The sequence below is a fragment of the Panthera pardus genome, unplaced genomic scaffold, assembly GCF_024362965.1.
Source record: "Panthera pardus isolate Hobbes unplaced genomic scaffold, ASM2436296v1 HiC_scaffold_3, whole genome shotgun sequence".
Taxonomy (NCBI): Eukaryota; Metazoa; Chordata; class Mammalia; order Carnivora; family Felidae; genus Panthera; species Panthera pardus.
Window position 1 is genome coordinate 15,104,866 of NW_026526876.1, and position 19,067 is coordinate 15,123,932.

General features: G+C 55.7%; 1 protein-coding gene across 6 annotated transcripts in view; it reads right to left on the minus strand.

Moving 5' to 3' along the window:
* Nucleotides 1-17,884, minus strand: part of CARD14 (caspase recruitment domain family member 14) — a 35,988-nt gene extending 18,104 nt beyond the window's left edge. The window contains exons 1-7 of one of the 6 annotated variants that reach the window (XM_053892159.1): nt 11,840-13,379; nt 11,543-11,592; nt 9,354-9,575; nt 9,087-9,223; nt 6,839-7,068; nt 4,989-5,126; nt 2,903-3,207 (exon numbers count right to left, since the gene is read on the minus strand). In XM_053892159.1, coding sequence (XP_053748134.1) covers nt 2,903-3,207; nt 4,989-5,126; nt 6,839-7,068; nt 9,087-9,100 — 687 coding nt within the window. In that variant the 5' untranslated portion in view covers nt 9,101-9,223; nt 9,354-9,575; nt 11,543-11,592; nt 11,840-13,379. Of the gene's footprint in view, nt 1-2,902; nt 3,208-4,988; nt 5,127-6,838; nt 7,069-9,086; nt 9,576-11,542; nt 11,749-11,839; nt 13,382-15,307; nt 15,535-17,626 lie in introns of those variants that run through there. The other 5 variants (XM_053892158.1, XM_053892162.1, XM_019465995.2 and 2 more) reach the window with 5 other exon arrangements.
* Between the last annotated feature and the right edge of the window lie 1,183 nt (nt 17,885-19,067).

Below are 19,067 nucleotides of genomic sequence, written 5' to 3' on the forward strand. Positions count from 1 at the left end.
GAGCCCTGATCTTGGTCTCTGCACGGAACCAGGCCCTTCGGGGAGTGGCTGAGCCCAGAGCTGGGGCCGGGTGGGGACCAGATGACCCCGGAACCTCTTGTGCCTCCAGAGAGGGAGTCCGTGCTCGGAATATGAGGGGGCGTGGCACAGGACACGGAAGAGATTAAAGGGGCTCCCTCTGGCCAAATCTGGGACACTTTGGGCAAGCTCATTCAGGACAGCGACGTGTTACAGGCAACTGGATGTAAGAATGCACATGTCTGTGCCAACAACAGACGCACACACTGGGGAATAAGGCTCCTCCTCGCGGTCAGGATGTCGAGGGCCAGCTGGTTGACCAGAGGGGTCGCTGGAGATGGGCTCATCATCCTGCAACCACCAGACTAGAGATGAGTTCGGGCAAGAACCCCCACTGAGGCACTCCAGGGGGAAATGTCGATTAAGGGCAGGGTGCTTGCTGGTTCCAGAGCCCCCCACACCCAGGCTGCTTCTCCGCTGCCGGAGGAAAAAGGAACAGCGGTTACAGGGGAGGGAGCGGACAGCCCCTGGGCCAGGTGGGCAATATTAACATCAGCACCGAGGGGCGCTGGGCCTGGTGCCACGGTGGGGTGACTGGACCCGGGCCCAGCGTCCGTGCAGGTCCCACCAAAAAGGCATAACCCCCGTCCAGTCACCAGGACACAGGAGACATACCCGAAATGAGGAATAGTCTATTACAGAAGAGAGGGGCCATGAGGCGCCTGGGGGGGCTCAGTGGGTTGAGTGTCTGACTTGAGCTCAGGTCATGATCTCACGGTTCTTGGGTTCAGGCCCCACATCGGGCTCTGTGCTGAAAGCTCAGAGCTTGCTTGGGATTCTCTCTCCCTCACTCTGCACCTCCCCTGCTCACTCTCTCTCTCTCTGTGTGTCTCTCAAAATAAATAAACTTTAAAAAAAAGGGGGGGGGCCTGTGTTCTTAAAAAATATCCACACTATAATAGACAAAAGCTGCAGAAATGTTCCAGATTAAAGGAGACGACAGAGACAGGACGACCACAGGCTCTCCTCCTGGACTGGAGGAAAATGCCATGACAGATGCCATTTAGGTAGGGATAAAACGGGAACACAGACGTCGGGTTAGATAAACAGATAGTGTTGGTGAAAGTGCACGACGTTGATAACTGAGCTACGATTACATCAGAGAATATCCTATTTTTAGGAAACACACATTCAAATGTTTAGGGGTACGGGGCCATGATATACGTAACTCAAGTGGTTCAGGAAGAAAAGAGCGTGTGTGTGTGCGTGTGTGTGTGTGTGTGTGTGTGTGTGTGTGGAGAGACAGACACAGAGAGCCGGACAATGATGAAGTAAGGATACTTGGGTGTCCTGGGTATTACAGGTGACCCTTAAAGGACGTGAGGGTTAGGGGCACCGACATCCTGACCACCCCCCCTTGCAGCTAGAAATCCGTATGTAACTTTTGACTCTCCCCAGAACTTAACTACTAACAGCCTACTGGTTACTGGAAGCCTTCCTGATCACACAAACGGTCGACTAACCCATTCTGCGTGTTACATGTATCATTTACGGTATTCTTCCAGTAACGTCAGCTAGAGAACAGGTTACCAAGGAGGTCATAAGAAGGAGAAGATACACTTACAGTCCTGTATTTACAGAAACAAAATCCAGGTATCAATGGATTCTTGCAGTTCAAACCATGTTGTTCAAGGGGTGACGATATTCATATTTGTGTATTTGTTTACAAATTTGAAATTAATTTTCTCAATAAAGTTAAAATTTAAAAATCAAGGCCAAACACACAAAAGCCCCAGGGCAAGGAACAGGTGCCAAAGTGACAGGGAATGAGTCTCCTCAGTGTTGAAAGAGCTCCTACAAGTCAATCAGAAGACAGCAGCCCAGGCCCCCCCCGGGGTGGCTCAGTGGTTAAGCATCCGACTTTGGCTCAGGGCATGATCTCACGGTCCATGAGTCTGAGTCCCACATGGGGCTCTCTGCTGTCAGCATGGAACCCACTTCTGATCCTCTGTCCCCCCTCTCTGCCCCTCCCCTGCTTCTACACACTGTGTCTCAAAAATAAATAAACATTTTTTTAAATGTTTATTTATTTTTGAGACAGAGAGAGAGACAGAGCATGAACGGGGGAGGGTCAGAGAGAAAGGGAGACATAGAATCCAAAGCAGGCTCCAGGCTCTGAGCTGTCAGCACAGAGCCCGACGCGGGGCTCGAACCCACAGACCGTGAGATCATTACCTGAACTGAAGTCGGACACTTAACCGACAGAGCCACCCAGGCACCCCTAAACATTTTTTAAAAATTAAAAAAAAAAAAAAAAAAAAAAAAAAAAAAAAAATATATATATATATATATATATATATACGCATATATATGTTAAAAAATAAAAACCTGAGGGGCACCTGGGTGGCTCAGTCGGTTCAGCCTCTGACTTCAGCTCAGGTCGTGATCTCGCAGTTTGTGACTTTGAGCCCCGCGTCGGGCTCTGGGCTGACACAGCCCGGAGCCTGGAGCCTGCTTCGGATTCTGTGTCTCCCCCTCTCTCTGCCCCTCCCCCGTTCATGCTCTGTCTCTCTGTCTCTCGCTCAAAAACAAACATTAACAAGATTAAAAATAAATAAAAATTAAACTAAAAAAAAAAAAAAATGACAGCCCACAGCCGAGAAGTGAGCAAAGGTGTTGTCGGGTCTGGGGGCCTCGTCAACGACCCCCTGTTCCCCGCACAGACGCAGGCCCCACCGGGGGACCCGGGAGGGGTGGACGGAGGTCCCCGGGGCCCCAGGTTACTGATGTCGCTGGGGGAAGGTGCCTCCCGGGAGCGTCCACCCCTTCGGTGGCCCCGGCAGGGGTGGGGGGGGGGGCGGGGACGGGGGGGTGCACCCGGTACCTCCTCCTGCAGGCCGCGGCACCGGGTGACCGCCAGCTCCTTCTCCTGCAGCGCGTTGCTGTGGTGCAACGACAGGCTGAGCATCTCGTCCTTCAGCTTCAGCACCTCGCGCTTCACGCGGTCATGGTCGGTCTCCAGCTGGCCCAGGCTCCGCACGCTGGCCTCCGCCCGGCCCAGGCGCTCCTGCAGCTGCCGACAGCGCCGCTGCAGGGCCTCCTTGTGCCCCTTCTCCTGGCCCAGCTCCTCCTGCAGGCTGCCGATGGCCCCGGCCAGGCACTCGGTCAGCTTGGACGTGTCCATGAGCCCTGCGGAGCACGGGCCCGTGGGCGACCTCGACCCCCTGTCCTTGCCCCCCGGGGGTCTTTGCTTCCTACGCCCAGACTCTCCGGCCGGAGCCCCCACCCTGATCTGTCGGTCTCCTTAAAAACTAGCTGCTCTGGGAATGCAAGCTGGTGCGGCCACTCTGGAAACCAGTAGGGAGGTTCCTCCAAAAACTAAACATAGAACTACCCTTCGACCCAGCAATTGCACTACTAGGCATTTATCCACGGGATACAGGTGTGCTGTTTCGAAGGGACACAGGGACCCCCATGTTTATAGCAGTGCTCTCAACAATAGCCAAAGTATGGAAAGAGCCCAAATGGCCATCGATGGATGAATGGATAAAGAAGATGTGGTATATCTATACAGTGGAGTATTACTCGGCAATCAAAAAGAATGAAATCTCGCCATTTGCAGCTATGTGGATGGAACTGGAAGGTATTATGCTAAGCGAAATTAGTCAGTCAGAGAAAGTCAAATATCATATGACTTAACTCATATGAGGACTTTAAGACACAGAACAGATGAACATAAGGGAAGGGAAGCAAAAAGAATAGAAAAACAGGGAGGGGGACAAAACACAAGAGACTCTTAAATATGGAGAACAAACAGAGGGTTTACTGGAGCGGTTGTGGGAGGGGGGATGGGCTAAACGGGTAAGGGGCTTAAGGAATCTACTCCAGAAATCGTTGCACTACAGGCTCACTAATTTGGAGGTAAATTTTAAAAAATAAAAAATAAAGTTAAATTATATTTAAAAAAATATGGAGAACAAACTGAGGGTGACTGGAGGGGTGGCGGGAGGGGGGGCTAAATGGGGGGGGCACGAAGGAATCTACTCCGGAAATCATCATGGCACTGTATGCTAACTAATTTGGATGTAAATTAAAAAAATTAAAAATGAAACAAAACCCAACAAACTAGCGGCTCAGCCGGACTCAATATCTGGTTAAATAAACAGCACGACTGGTGACTTCGGTACCAGCTTTCCCTCCTCTCGCTTCCCCGTGGGCCCCTGCGGCTCAGACCCGACTCTCCCTCATCAGCTAAGGTGTGCTGGATGCTAACTCCCTTTCAACGTCACCCTGAGAAAAACAGAGCAAGGACCATGAATCTGCACGGCACCCAGCGGCGCTCTAACAGAAATGCGGGCTGTGACGCCAAACAGGCAGAAACGTTTTCTTACCCGGTTTTGAGTGACGTTAGTCTCGCCCTTTGTACAACAAAATCTTTCCCCGGCTTCTCCAGGGAACCCTCAAACCACTTAACTAACAAAAACTAAAAAATCTCCCACCAGGCCGGCTAGACCTTTCTCCACCGGCTGAGCAAATGTGCAGAAGGCTGCCGGCTCCCCTCCCGCTCCCCTGCGGGCGGGGGCCTCTCTTCCTCTGCCCCCTCGCAGCCCCAGCCGTCCTCCACCCACTGCCAAGGCGAAGGCTGGCTCAGGAGCATCTCTAGGGGAAGGACATGCCTCCCCTCTGCCGGCACCTCTCAAATGCAGACTCTGTGCCCCACGACGGGTCTGCTCGTGGCACGTGGTCATCGGGGACAGATCTCTTTTAGGACCAGAGGCCGCCAGCCCTTTCTCCTGCACCGTGGTTAGTGGGAGCCTCCTTGCCCCCTGTGCTGGGGCAGCGGGACAGGAAGGAACCTCTCCCTGGTTGGGGGGGGCGGGCAAGAAGAGTGTCTGCAAAAGGCTGCAGGCACCAGGACCCAGAGGCTCCGAAGAAGCCCTCGCCAAGCCACCCCGAGAGCCAGCTCTCACCACTGAAGTTGCTGAAGTCCCCTTTGGGCTGCAGCCCGGTGACCAGGGTGTACACGTCAGGGTTGTGGAACTTGAGGCTCTCCAGGAAGGCAATGGCTCCATTCTTCCCTCGAGTCCTCAGCAAATCCAGCAAGTGCCCTAGGACGACAAACCGTCTCAGCCAACAGGGCTCTGGGAGGGCGTCCCCGGGGACACAGGGTGGGGAGGCGGGAGAACCCACGCAGATCTAGGGATCAGGGGGTGGAAGCGGAGCTCCGGGATCCTCGGGGGGTGCCCTCGCTGCTCCTGTGGGTCCCTCTAATTCACACGACGGCAGCCAGTCTCCAGAAGGGCCGGGCCGATACGCACTGAGCGACCTCGGCAAGCCGAGCACTGAGTTGGCCGTGAAAGAGGAAGCTGACCTCTGTCTGCACTCCAGACCTCCCGGTGTGTCGGTGACACGTGCAGACCCTGTGTATGAGCCTCACGGGACAAAGGACACAAAGGGCGAAGCCAGCGCCCCCAGCCTGACTCGCGGCTTGGATTCCTCTCTCCTGTATCTGAGGTTCGTAAGGAACAGTCAGAAGAAGCTACCACTTACTGCTTCCTCTGGCCCCAGCCTTGAGAGGAGTCTCATTCGATCCCCCAAACCTGACAGGGAGAGGCTATTCACTTCCCTGTTTGGGGTGAATAAGCACAGCGAGTCAGACTGTCAGAATCCGCTCCAAAGACATCTGGAGGGAGTCGAAATGTGCCCCCCGCCCCGCAAAGGTACATCCACCTGGAAAGTGTCGGGGGCACCTTATTTGGAAACAGGGTCTTTGCAGATGTAATTATGGTAAGGATCTCAAAATAAGGTCATCCTGGATTCTCCAGGGGGCCCTAAATCCAATGACAAGTGTCCTCATAAGAGACAGACAGGGGAAGATTCAGGGAAGTCCGCGTGATGGCAGAGGTGGACACTGGAGGGATGTGGCCACGAGCCAAGGAACGCCCCATGACCACCGGGAAGAGACAAGGAAGGAGGTGTCCCTGAGCCTTCGAGGGAGGGAGGCCCTGCCCATACGCGGATTCCAAACTGCGAGCGAACGCATTTCTGCAGGGGTGGGCTGCCCAGTTTGCGGTCCTTTGTTACAGCAGCTACGGGAAATCACCACAGTGTCCCCATGTCTGGAACGCAGTCTTTAAAGTCCTGCACTCCCTGCCCGGACACTGGGCTTCCCAGCATGGCCGTGTGGAGCTGGTGTGGCAGGAAGGGCCCGGAGTGGGCGGGAGGGGGGTCCTCATGGACTCTAATGACCGTGTTGGTGAACCTGGGAAGGGCCCAGGGTGGGGGGGTCCTCACGGACTCTCATGACCATGTTGGTGAACCTGGGAAGGACCCGGGGGTGGGGGGTCCTCACCGACTCTCATAACCGTGTTGGTGAACCTGGGAAGGGCCTGGGGGTGGGGGTCCTCACAGACTCCCATGACCGTGTTGGTGAACCTGGGAAGGGCCCCTGGGTCGGGGGGGGGGTCCTCACTAACTCTCATGACCGTGTTGGTGAACCTGGGAAGGGCCCGGGGGTGGGGGGCCCTCACCGACTCCCATGACCATGTTGGTGAACCTGGGAAGGGCCCCGGGGTGGGGGGGTCCTCACCAACTCCCATGACCATGTTGGTGAACCTGGGAAGGGCCTGGGGGTGGGGGTCCTCACCGACTCCCATGACCATGTTGGTGAACCTGGGAAGGGCCCCGGGGTGGGGGGTCCTCACCAACTCCCATGACCATGTTGGTGAACCTGGGAAGGGCCCGGGGGTGGGGGGCCCTCACCGACTCCCATGACCATGTTGGTGAACCTGGGAAGGGCCCCGGGGTGGGGGGTCCTCACCGACTCTCATGACCGTGTTGGTGAACCTGGGGCTGTGGAGCACCTCCTCCTCGTCCAGCTGGTCCAGCACCTTCGCCTGGCGCAGGTAGGGCGTGAGGCGGCTGGGGCAGATGCTGCTCACGATCTTGTGGCGGTGGCTCTCCATCATGTCCCACAGCGTCTCCTCATCCAGGGCTGTGAGCGTCGAGTCTGTGCGGTGAAGGGTCGCCATGACCGCGTGCTCGGGAACGCTGGAAGGAGAGGGCGGCCATGGAGGGCTGGGACCAGGGACCCGGCCTCTGGGCCCCGGGAGGCCTTTCCGGTCAAACCACCTTTCCCCGGCTTGTGTGCAGGGAAGGGAATGACCCGTCTGGAGAGGATGGTGACGCTGGCCCTGGCCCTGGTGTCCCAAGACCAGCGGGGGGATTATCCTTCCTTAGCTTCGATTTTAAACCAATCCCTCGAGGGTTGATGGGGGGTGGGTGATGGGCATTGAGGAGGGCACCTGTTGGGATGGGCACTGGGTGTTGTATGGAAACCAATTTGACAATAAATTTCATATTAAAAAAAAGATTAAACCAATCCCTCTACTTGGAGCAGAGCAGGAACTGGCCTCTTTTGGTCTCAGGGCGCTGAATTTGCCTTTGAAACACAGGAAACTGCCCTCGGTGCGGAGAGCCGATTTACAAGATTGATCTCGAACATGCATTCTCTCAAGAAGGGTGATACGGGGCCCCCACGGGATCGAAAACTGGTTCTTGAGCAAAAATTCTCAGTCCTGTGTGTCCAAAGCACAGCCGGGCATAAACAGATACTCAGGACCTTTGTGATACTAACGTCCCGTGGGAACGCGGTGAGGGAGATGTCCACCAAGTCTCCGCAGGGCTGAGGAAGACACAAGGTCTAGGGACACCGCCCTGGAATAAGTGTGAGGGTTTGGGCGCCCCGTCTGGCAACCCAGCAACCAGAGGAGGTGCCCACGGTCCACGGTGAGGGCGTCGGGGGCAGTCAGGCGGGAGCAGGGCCGGGACAAGGGTGCTCACACAGGAGGCACCCTGACTTCACTTGGCAAGGAAGACGCCTGTGATGTTTCAGCAGCCCCAGGACACTTGCACTAGGCACTCAGGAAACGTGCTAGGGAACGACACTTTGTAAAAGCGTATTATAGAACAATTGAAAACGAAAACCAAGGACTCAGAGCAAGTGGTAAAGGCCACGACCTCTGGGCCGGCAGGGTGTGTGGATTGAAGACAGACAGGTCCCTGAAATTGCTGAGCTGCAGTGGGTCTGGGCAGATGCCCCAACTGGAGTCACAAACTCCTGGTCTGCCTAGGTGACGATCATGAAACAGCTCACTTTGAAAGTACCAGAACAGCCGCCCTGGGCATGGGGTGTTGAGGCTGACTGATCTAAATTCCAGAACCTTCTGTCGGGAGGACCTTGGAAGGCGCCACCCAGCCTTCCATCCACGGAACACAGAACACGCCCTGGGTGATCCCAGCTTTGCAACGAGCTGCCTCCGTAGCTGTGTCCCCACCTGAGTCTCTCTCTTCCCTCCTGGCCCTGGCACGAGGTCATTAGACCATGAATCCATCGAAATCATTCTAAAACGTTTTTAAACCCTGGGCTGGTTCAAGCTTATTTTAAAACATTTTTGTTTACATTTATTTATTTTTGAGAGACAGAGTGCAAGCACGGGAGGGGCAGAGAGAGAGGGAGACACAGAATCGGAAGCAGGCTCCAGGCTCCGAGCTGTCGGCACAGAGCCCGACGCGGGGCTCGAACCCACGAACCGGGAGATCATGACCTGAGCCAAAGTTGGACGTTCAACCGATAGAGCCACCCAGGCGCCCCTGGTTCAAGCATATTTAAAAAGTCCTGCAAATACACAGTATAACCATGTACCCATCATGCAGACTGCACTCATTAAGGAAACGCATTGTTGGAGACAGACAGCTCAGTCCCGCTGGCTGCAGCCTGCCCTCCTTCTCGCCCCGAGGTAGCTGCCTTGCACGTGGATGTGTCTACAAACATACGCCTGCGTTTGCACCATTCTTTGTGCACAGAGTACCTGTAGATAAAGAGCATCTTTACTGTTGACTCTCACTTTATACACACAGGGTCAGGCTGGGCTCGGTGCTGCGTGTTCCCGAGGCTTGGCAAGTTGGATACTTACACATACATGCCCCCCCCTTTTTTTTTTTACTGGTGCCGGGTTCACTTATGTGAACAAACCATTTATCGACGCCCCTGTCGATAAATGACCCACTAGGTCATTTCCATCTGTCCTCCGTTGCACTCAGCGCTGTGGTGACGTCCTCTCAGACCCCTGAATTCCTGCGATTTGGCCCGTTTCCTTGGAATGACCAGCTGGGCCGGCGGGGCTCGAATGCCTCTTGAAGAGGTCTGTGTAGTAAAAATGCTGGAAAACCAGAGCCAATCAACCCTTGTACACTAAGGAGAACGGGGAATAGTGGATGGAGAACCCACGTCCGTGAGCGGCCCCCCACAATCCCTAGGAGGACGAAGTGCTCACCAAGGGACCCTCCAGCTCCTTCCCACAGGCACTCCTCACGGTGCGCTGGGATCCGGTGTCCCCTCCGTGGCCAGGTGCGGTGCCGGCCGCCGGCTCCCTTCTCTGCGGGCTGCGGGGCAGGACGGGGCTGGGCGCAGTAGCCCCCCAAGCCAGCGCCAAGTTGGCCTGCCTGCTCTCGAGCCACGTGACTTGCTCCAAAACTCAAAGTTCAGGCACCAAAGACTAAGGCAAGGGAGGAAAACAGAAGGCAAATTCTGATCCAGGAAATAATTTGACAGATCTCTGACTTCCGTGGTTTCTCAGTGACTACAGACACTTCCCCGGGGCTGGGAAGCAGGGTCCTCGAAGGAAGCTGGGTCGCGAGCCCTAGAATGTCAAGGGCGCTTGCCAGGTGCTGTGGGTACCCACAGTGCCTGGGCCCCTCTGGGACTGTGGTGTTGGTGGCTCGTGTCGATGAATACACTAAAAGCCATAAATTGCACCCCTTAAATGGCTGAGTTGTCCAGTATATGAATTACATTTTAATAACGTCTTTTTTTTTTTTTTTTTTCAAATAAAAAGACCACAGAGCTGTCAGCAACCACACCCTGCTTCCCTCTGACCCCACGCCCTGCCCGGATGCAGGGGAGGGTGGGTGGTGAGGAGGAACCCAGGGGATCGGCCTGCCCCCGCCTCCCCGAGGCCAATGCCTGCCACCCTCGGCATATGGGACACCAGCCCCCCGTTCCTCCTTCCGTCTTCTGGTCCACGCCGGGCCTGCACACGCCCTCAGCCGAGCTCCGTCCTCTGCCCTGGGATGTTCCCTGATGCCCCCTCCTTTCCGTCCTTCTCGGCCCAGCATCCGAGTCCCCCTCAGCTGCCCTGCGCCCCCAGGAGCGCCTGTTCCGTGACATCGATGACACCCCATGAGCGCAGCTGACTCCCACACGTCCAGCTCAGAGTCTGGGTCAGATTCAACATACAAAATCCGTGCGAGTGGTAAAGGTGCTGCCTGAAGCAGGCCCGCGGGACCCCTCTGCCCCAGCTCCTCGCAAAGGGAGCCAGAATTTTATATATTTATATAAAGCAGCCGCAAACTGAGGGGAGCTTTGGCCGCCGAGCCCTGAGACTGATGGAGAGGTGTCGCGTGGGGCGGAGGGGCACGGGACCCCGGGACAGGACCAGGGAAGGGTCTCAAGGACTCTCTCCCCACTAACTGCTCGTCTGGAGAGAAGAAAAGTCGGGCTGAGTCTGCAGAGGCGAAGGCACCCCAAACTCCCCCCGACTTCCACTAGAGGAAGCTCCACAGAGGTGGGCGGACCTTCCTGGGGGCGCACGCACCCTGCACTGATTGGAGGCAGAAACCTGGACCCCAGGCTGCACTCCCAGCCGCACGGTGAGCACCAGGTCCATTCGGTTTCGGGCCTGGCCCCAGACTTCGTGGGACTCCCACACAGGGTCTGCTAGGACTCGACTGTCCACAGACCCTGCCCCATCGGAGGGAACACAGAGCATCAGGGCAGATGAAGACAGAGGTCTCCCCAGGACTCTCCACACCCCAACCAACCGCCGCCCTCTCCTGGGACCCTGGGGCCGGGTAAGGGGGTGTAGCTGGGTGGCAGCCATCGCAGCCCCTCCTTTGTGCGGCGAAGCAGCCGACGATGAAACCCCGAGTGGCACAAAACACATAGGAGTGTCTTTGCAACTCGGTTCTGATGTATTCTATTTTTTTAAGTTCACTTATTTACTTTGAGAGGGAGAGAGAGCGGGGTAGAGGCAGAGAGAGGGGGGGAGAGAGAATCCCAAGCAGGCTCCGGGCTGAGTGTGGACTGAGCCGCGAGATCATGACCCGAGGCGGAACCGAGAGTTGGACCCTCAACCCACTGAGCCCCCCAGGCGCCCCTCGGTTCCAGTTTAAATAGGCCTTAGTCCCAACGGTGAGGAAAAGTTACCCCGCAGATCCCTCTAGACCTTTTCAACTCTGCGAAACGCACGCGCAGACGTGCTCACACTCGCTCACACGCACAGATGTACGCACAGGACTCCAGAATAGGAGAACGTGAGTCAGCGCGAGCTTAGAGCACCCGGTGACCTGCACGCATGGTGGGTGAGGCCAGTGGTCACCCAGCGAAGGAAGCGGTGCTTTCTTGCACCCCTCAGCTAAGAGCCCACTCCAGTGCCCCCGTTTCCGTGTGTGGCTGTGTCCTTACCACCAGCAGCAGGCAGCTGGGTGTCGAAACCTTCCTTCCCCTCCTTTCACCTGGGGCAACAACGTAGAGATTACACATAAGAGCATTTCTTTCATCCATCGCGGCCCACGATGCCAAAGCGGCACTGAGCCACCAGAGAATGTTCAAGTAATGAAACCAAGCCAGATGGGACGAGCTGTTCCCTCCTCTCGTCCACAGGCAGGCACCTCCACTCCTAATGAGGCAGGAGCCCCCCCCTCCCCCCGCCCCAGACAGCTCCGGACCCCATCCCGACCTTCCACCTCCCTGTATGCTGACCTGCTCTCTCGGGCACAGACTCCATGCCCTCGCCTTCCTTGTCCGGGAGAAGCAAAGGCAGGCTGACCCACCACGGGCTGAACAGCCGAGGAGCAGGTCTGACAGGTCCTGCCGTCTGTCCCGGCCCTGCCCACAGAGGCTGCGCCTTGCCCTGGGTCTGTGCAGATCTCACGGCAGGGAGGACGCTTGCTTTTGTAAGAACCCCAGAATCCACAGAAGGCAGTGACTGAGAGGGTGATGGAGACTCTCGGGGTCTTGGGGTGCTGGGAATCTTCTCTCTGTGAGCAGTCAGCCCAGCGCATCGTCAATCCCTCAGGATAAGTCCTGGATTTTTGTCTGGTTCTCATGGTCAGTTGTGGGGATGTCTTAGGCATCCCAATGCACCCCCCTAAAATCAGCATTTGATAACTACTATTTAGGGTTAGACAAAGGTCTTGGCTCACTTCTCACCGCTTGAACCACCATGCCCCGAGCTCTACAACGACCTCTCCTCCGTCTGCTGCCCCGACGACACCCCCCACCCCGGCTTCTGGCCAATTCTTAAGACGGCTGTTTGTTCGGGGATGTGCCAGGGCAGGGTCATTTCCTTCTGTCCTCACATCCTCACCGTGACCCACAGTGCCCTGCGTATCTTGTACTTGCTGATATCACATCCATTTACCTGCTCCACACACAGGGGCCTGCTCGAAAGCCTTTGAAAGCTCCAGGCACACTCCAGCCCCAGGACCTTTGCACGTGCGGTTACGTCTGCCTGAAACGCTCTTCCCTTCACTTCCTTTAGGACTGCACTCAAGGGCCATCTTCTCAGAGAGGTCTTTCTGGGCCATTCTATTTAAAATCACGGACTCCCCACTCTGGTTATCCCTCCCTCCTCTTTTCCCTGCCTCATTTTTCTCTGTTGGACGCACTGCTTCTGAATATGTGAAACATCCCGGTTCCTTGTTGGTCTCGTGCCTGCCTCCCCACCACGAGCCTGTAGCCTCCAGAGGGCAAGAATCCTTGTTTCTCCTGTTCTCTGCTGTGTCCCCACACCCAGAACAGTGACGCTCCATCACGACTCCGTGGGCTGAGCAGGAAGGACCTTAAAGATCATCATCCCAACAGACAAGGGTCAGTTCCCAAGGCCACACAGCCAGTTCATGGCAGAACAGCAACAGAATGAGGCGAGGAGGAGGAGGAGGCTGTGGCCGCCCGGGAAGAGGGGCTAGAGCGCAGACCTGAGGTCACATTTGGACACAAACTCTCAGCCGGGACTCTTAGGCAGGTTACTTAACTCCTGAGCCCTGGCTTTCTTCCCTGCCCAGTGGGGTTAATAGTGGCACCCGCATCACGGCGGGAGAGCGCTTCTCACCGTGCCTGGTGCACGGAAAGTTCTAGGTAGTTATAAAAAGCTCAAAGAAATGCCAGCATTCTAAGTGGAAGAGGAGGCCAGGGAAGGTGGCTGAATCCTCAATAAGCCTCTGCTTATCTGTAAGTTCTTTTGGTAAAGAACAGAAATACCAAGGGGCGCCTGGGGGGCTCAGGCAGTTGGGTGTCTGACTTCAGCTGGGGTCATGATCTCACAATTCACAAGTTCAAGCCCCGTGTCAGGCTCTGTGCTGACAGCTCGGAGCCTGGAGCCTGCTTCGGATTCTGTGTCTCCCTCTCTCTCTGCCCCTCCCCCTCTCGTTCCATGTCTCTCTGTTTCTCTCTCTCAAAAATAAATAAAAACGTATTTTTAAAAAAGCAGAAATATCAAAAGAGCTGTCAGAACAGAGTTGAGGAAGCCCCCGGTTCCCAAAGGGCCATGAGCTCAGAAGGGGGCCAAAAACCATTTCTTAGTCACCACGGCAACGTCGGGTGGACCCCGCCTGACAATTTCCCCACACTTCCAAGGTCAAGAAAGCAGTATTTCTGTTAACTGTATTTCTGGTCTGGTTGAAAGAGTGTCTTCTGGAGGGACACCCAGGGAGTGGGCTGGGGTGGGGGACCCGGTAGGCATGGGGACAACGCCACCTAGTGACCACATCCCAGAGATGTGATCAATAAAGGATCATGGAGTGATCAAGTCACTGTGAACTGCGCGGGGCCACAGAGCACCTCTGGGGGATACTCTTATCCGTAAAACGTAGGGAGTGTGAGTGGGGAGGTTTCGGGGCTTGCTTTGCAATCATGACGTTGGCAGCGGGTGGGGGTGCGGGTGCTAGGTGCTGGGTACGTGGAGGTCCCGTATGGAGAAAGGCAGACCCAAAACAGAAGCCAGAGAACAGCAGTCCAGGTACCAGCCCACGGCCCTCAGGGGCAGGTTCCAAACAGGGGATGACGTACCTAAATGGGGGCTATGCTCCTTCGCTCTCCCGACTAACGCCGGGCAGGATTCCAGAACTTGTAGGCAGCTTCTCAACTGCTGAGCTGGGAGGCAGATTGAGTGTCCCAGGGCGGGGCTGGGCGTGGTTCTGAGGCTGGCCTCTGGTGTGCAGCCAGCAGTGTGGACCCCACAGCCCCCCTCGGGTACAGAGCCGGCAGCGCGGACCCCACACCCACCTCTGGCCAGCACCAGTTCGGAGGGTGGGCCGAGGAGGGCAGGAAGCAGCTATTTCCACAGGAGCAGGGAAAACCGGTCATTCTCGGTTGCTTTTCCCATTCTACGTGCAATCATCTGCCTGTCAATCCCACTCGGATGTCTAGGCATCTCAAATCTGACTCAGCCAAACCAGGTCTATCGAAAAAAATGTTTTATTTGTTCTTGAGAGAGAAAGAGAGACAGAGCACGAGCAGGGGAGGGGCAGAGAGGGAGGGAGACACAGAATCAGTGTCAGCACAGAGCCTGACTCGGGGCTCGAACTCACAGACTGTGACATCGTGACCTGAGCCGAAATCAAGAGACGGCTGCTCCACCAACTGAGCCACCCAGGCGTCCCTAAAATTAACCATTTTAAAGTGAACTATTCGGTGGCATTTAGTGTTTTTGTTTTGTTGTTTTGTTTTGTTTAGAGAAAGAGCACACAAGCAGTAGAGGGAGAGAGAGAATCACAAGCAGGCTCCGTGCTGTCACTGTGGAGCCTGACTCAGGGCTCGATGCTCCCAATGGTGACATCATGCCCTGAGCTGAAATCAAGGGTCAGACACTTAACTGACTGAGCCCCCCAGGCGCCCCTGGAACGCATTTAAACTCCACTCACAGCCTGTAAGACCTTTTATGATCTGGCCCTGCTCGCCTCTTGTCCCACCCTCACACTTGCCCACGCTCACGATGCCACCGATACCTTGGCTTCCTTCCCCTCTCTTGTACTGATCCCCTGCCTGTCTGGGAGTGTTCACACTCGTCATCCCTTCTTCCTGGAACACTCCTCCCTGGGGTGTTTCCATGGCCACCTCCCTTAACAACTTACACGACACCTTCCTCCAGTCACCCAGTAAATCAGCGACCCCCTCTCTTCCACTCTGCTTTTTTTTTTGCATCACAGCCATGATAAAACCTGCAATTACCTTATTGGTCTGCATGTTTTGTCGGGCTTGCCCTCCTATGGAACACGAGCTCTGCCCGGCAGTGCTGTCCGTCCTGTCCGCCACCCAATCCAGCTCCTGGACCAGCGCCTGCTCCACAGAGATGCTCCTATGCACCTGTACCTTTGCCGCCCAAATGCCGGACGCTGGCAGGGTGTAGTCAAGGCTCCAGCCAGTGGGTTCGGGAGCACAGTGAGAGAGGGCCACTCCTAGAAAGGAACAGTGGGAAGGGCAGGAAGTCCATCTTTGGGGACAGCCCCTCGGATTCAGGGCATCAGCTCTTATGGTGATGATTCATGGGAGCCCAGCCCAGCCCAGCCCAGCAGTGCTAACCTAAACCTCCGTCTGCCCCCGGACAAGACAAGCCACTTTGACCTGGTCTAACACAGGTACCCAGAAAGAAGCGGGTGGGCTCCTGTGGTGTAGCCCACCAACCTGTCCCTGTGCTCCCCACTGCTCCGGGATGAGCTCAGGTTGCTCCCGAACAGCCGGATCTGTCCTGCGGTCCTCCTGCCCTCCTGCTCTACGCAGCCAGGCACACCTACTATGTGCTTGGGCAGGATGGGGAAAAACACAGACACGGGGCGCTGCCCTCCCTGACATTAGTCTAATCAGGTAGGGCAGCCTCCCTCCCCCAAATATAAAGGGTGTGGGAAGTGAGGCGCAGGAGGAAGAGGGGGTACCGTGCCCAAACAGAATGGGTGGGTCCCCTGTGGGGACAGGAAGTCCTGGGATAAAGGGCCCGGAGGTGAGAAGCCATCGAAATCCACTTTTTAGGGGACTCAGAGTGGAGCATTTCTACTCTGCAGCTTGTAGCTGGAATTGTAATTGAGGTGTCTGTTAAGAATGGAAACATTAATCTGCATGTTCGAGCAGTGGAAACGTGTACTGAGGGCCAAGCTGGGCTGTCCATTCGTGTTTTTTTATTCTTGAGAGGGTGTGTGAGCAGGGGCGGGGCAGAGAGGGGGACAGAGGATCCGAAGCAGGCTCCACGCGGACAGCAGCGGGCCCGATGCGGGGCTCGAACTCACGAACCTTGAGATCACGACCTGAGCCCCAGTCGGACGCTCAACCGACTGAGGCACCCAGGCGCCCCCCGGGGTTGTCAATTCTTGCTTTGTAAGCAGATGCTACGCCCAACGCAACATAGCGACGTGGAAACAGGAGGCCAACAGACAGAGCAAGTGACTAAGGCGTGTTCTCAGTACACAACCAACCAGTTACGTTTGCTATTGGTGATGAAGCAAAATGCGTTTCAGACCCTGCTGACCCTTTGGGGCACGTTGCATGGGCTTCGTGAAAGTAGCAGAGTATTGGAGCAGGAAAACATCTCCCGAAGTGACTCTTTTCCCGGCCGCACTTACCAAGAGCCGCCTGTCCCGCGTCATATAAACACGGCTCTGCCGTCATCTACTGAACTCTGAGCTCCCCAGAGTGGATTTACCCTCCTTGTTCTCCCAGAGGCCTCCTGGCCACCAAGGGGGACCTGCCTGTTATGCTCAGGTGCACCCCCGCTGTGTCCTACACCTCACTGTATTTTGGGGGGGGAGGGTGTCATCCCATCTGATTACGCGAGCCTCAGGGACAAAGACCACGTCTGCCTGGTTCCCCTTTGCTCCCTGGGGAGCGCTGCTTATGAGAGACTGCACTGATCTCCCCCCCACCCCACCTCTCGTCCTTTTCCGTGGACTCTGGCCTAAAAAGTCAAAAAGTTACTGGCCCCAAACAAAAGGAAGAGGCTTTTAAGATGTGTATTCAAACACAGCCAAAGGGCCTTGCGGGAACAATGGCATAAAATGCCGTAAAAGTGTGAAGGCGAAAGACAAGCCGGGTGGATTGTGAATTAGGATGAAGAGTCTGTGAGCAAGCGCCAAGAGTCAATTCTCCCCTTTGCACTTAGTAGGGATGCAAGAATTTCTTCCTTTCCCCATTGATGTCAGAATTTGTAGAGTCTTCTTTTTACTCTCTCCCCCACTCCTGGCAAGGTTATTTTACGTGCTAGATATACCTAGAGCAGCACTGTCCAATAGGAATATCATACACAGTGTGATTAAAACATTCCAGTAGCCGGGACGCCTGGGTGGCTCACTGGGTTAAGTGTCTGACTTCAGCTCGGGTCATGATCTCGCAGTCCGTGAGTTCGAGCCCCGCGTCGGGCTCTGTGCTGACAGCTCGGGGCTTGGAGCCTGCTTCCGATTCTGTGTCTCCCTCTCTCTCTGCCTCTCCCCCACTTGTGCTCTGTCTCTCTCTCAAAAATAAAAATAAAAAATAAACATTTAAAAAAAAAGAAAAGAGGGGCACCTGGGTGGCTCAGTCGGTAAAGCGTCTGACTTCTGCTCAGGTCATGATCTCACGGTTTGTGGGTTCGAGCCCTGTGTCGGGCTCTGTGCCGACAGCTCGGAGCCTGGAGCCTGCTTCGGATTCTGTGTCTCCCTCTCTCTCTGCTCCTTCTCTGCTTGTGTTCTGTCTCTCGAAAATAACCATCAAAAATCAAAATTGAGATTAAAAATAAGTGAAATTAATTGAAATAACATTTTATGTAACAGTATATCTAAAATATTGCCACAGTCAACATAAAAGTTATTAATGAGATATTTTACACCCTTTCTTATAGTGTCTTTGAAAGAAAATAAAGTTGCTATGTCTTCTCCGCAGAGGATTATCCAGCGTCCTCTCTGAGGCCGAACAGTTTTGCAAACTGTGCTGTGTTGTACGATGCATACGTATTTCAAAGTCTAAGAAAGCGAGTCAGCTTTAGAAATACTCAACATTTGACTACCACCGGCATTCTTATGAGGCATGCTTATCGGATCAATTACCTCCTAGAGTTTGGACATATTCTGCCCTTAGTGTGGGTGTTTCAGAAGGCAGGTCTCACTTACCTATACCGCAACACATTGCGTATGCCTGGTTTCGTGGAAGAAACGATTATACACTTACAACTAAATTAACCTTCACAACAGGAGAGCGTTCCAGCACCCCTGGAAAGAGGTGGTGGGTTAAACACGTGCCCAGTGATGCGAGCCAAGCCGACCAAGAGAAAGGGAGTGTAAGCCTCACAAAATTAAAAGCACACAGAACGAAGCCAGGTCGGGAGGTGACGCCGGTCCAGGGGCGAGCGAGCGAGCGAGCCTGGCACTGGAGGCACTTAGGCAAGTTTAAGGGTCACACGCAGGACTGGCTCTCGGGTACAGGGCGACAAAAGCCGAGCCCTCCGGGGTTCCCTTCCTGCCGGGCAGGCGCGGTGGCGCACGCGGGGCCCGGGAGCTGCAGGTGCAGCGCAGCCCGGGGGTCGTGCCCTCACACACTCGACCGGCGCAGGGACTCTCCCTTAGAGGCTTAAAACCCGGCTACCTAATCGGAGCCGGCAGCGAGGCTTTCCAAAAGTAAACTCTTTGCATCGGGGGCCAGGGACACTGAGCGGCAGCGCTGTTTCCCGCGGCGAGCGGGCGCCCTCCGCTCCGGCCGGGACCTCAGCGGAACCAGGGTGCGGCCGGGGGCCCTGGCTCGGCGGCTGCCGCTGGCGGGGTCCCCCGTCCCGGCGGTGATGGAACGGAGAACACCAGCCCCACATTCCAACCAGCCCCGGCTCCCCGCCGCTTCGGCCCTATTTATAAGGGGTGGGCGGGGCCCCGCCCCTCGCGAGTTCCCGCGGCGGCTCAAACGCGCGAGAGCAGCAGCAGCAGCGGCAGCAGCACCGCCTCTCTCCCTGAGGCCCCCTCCCTTTCCCTCTTCAGGGGAA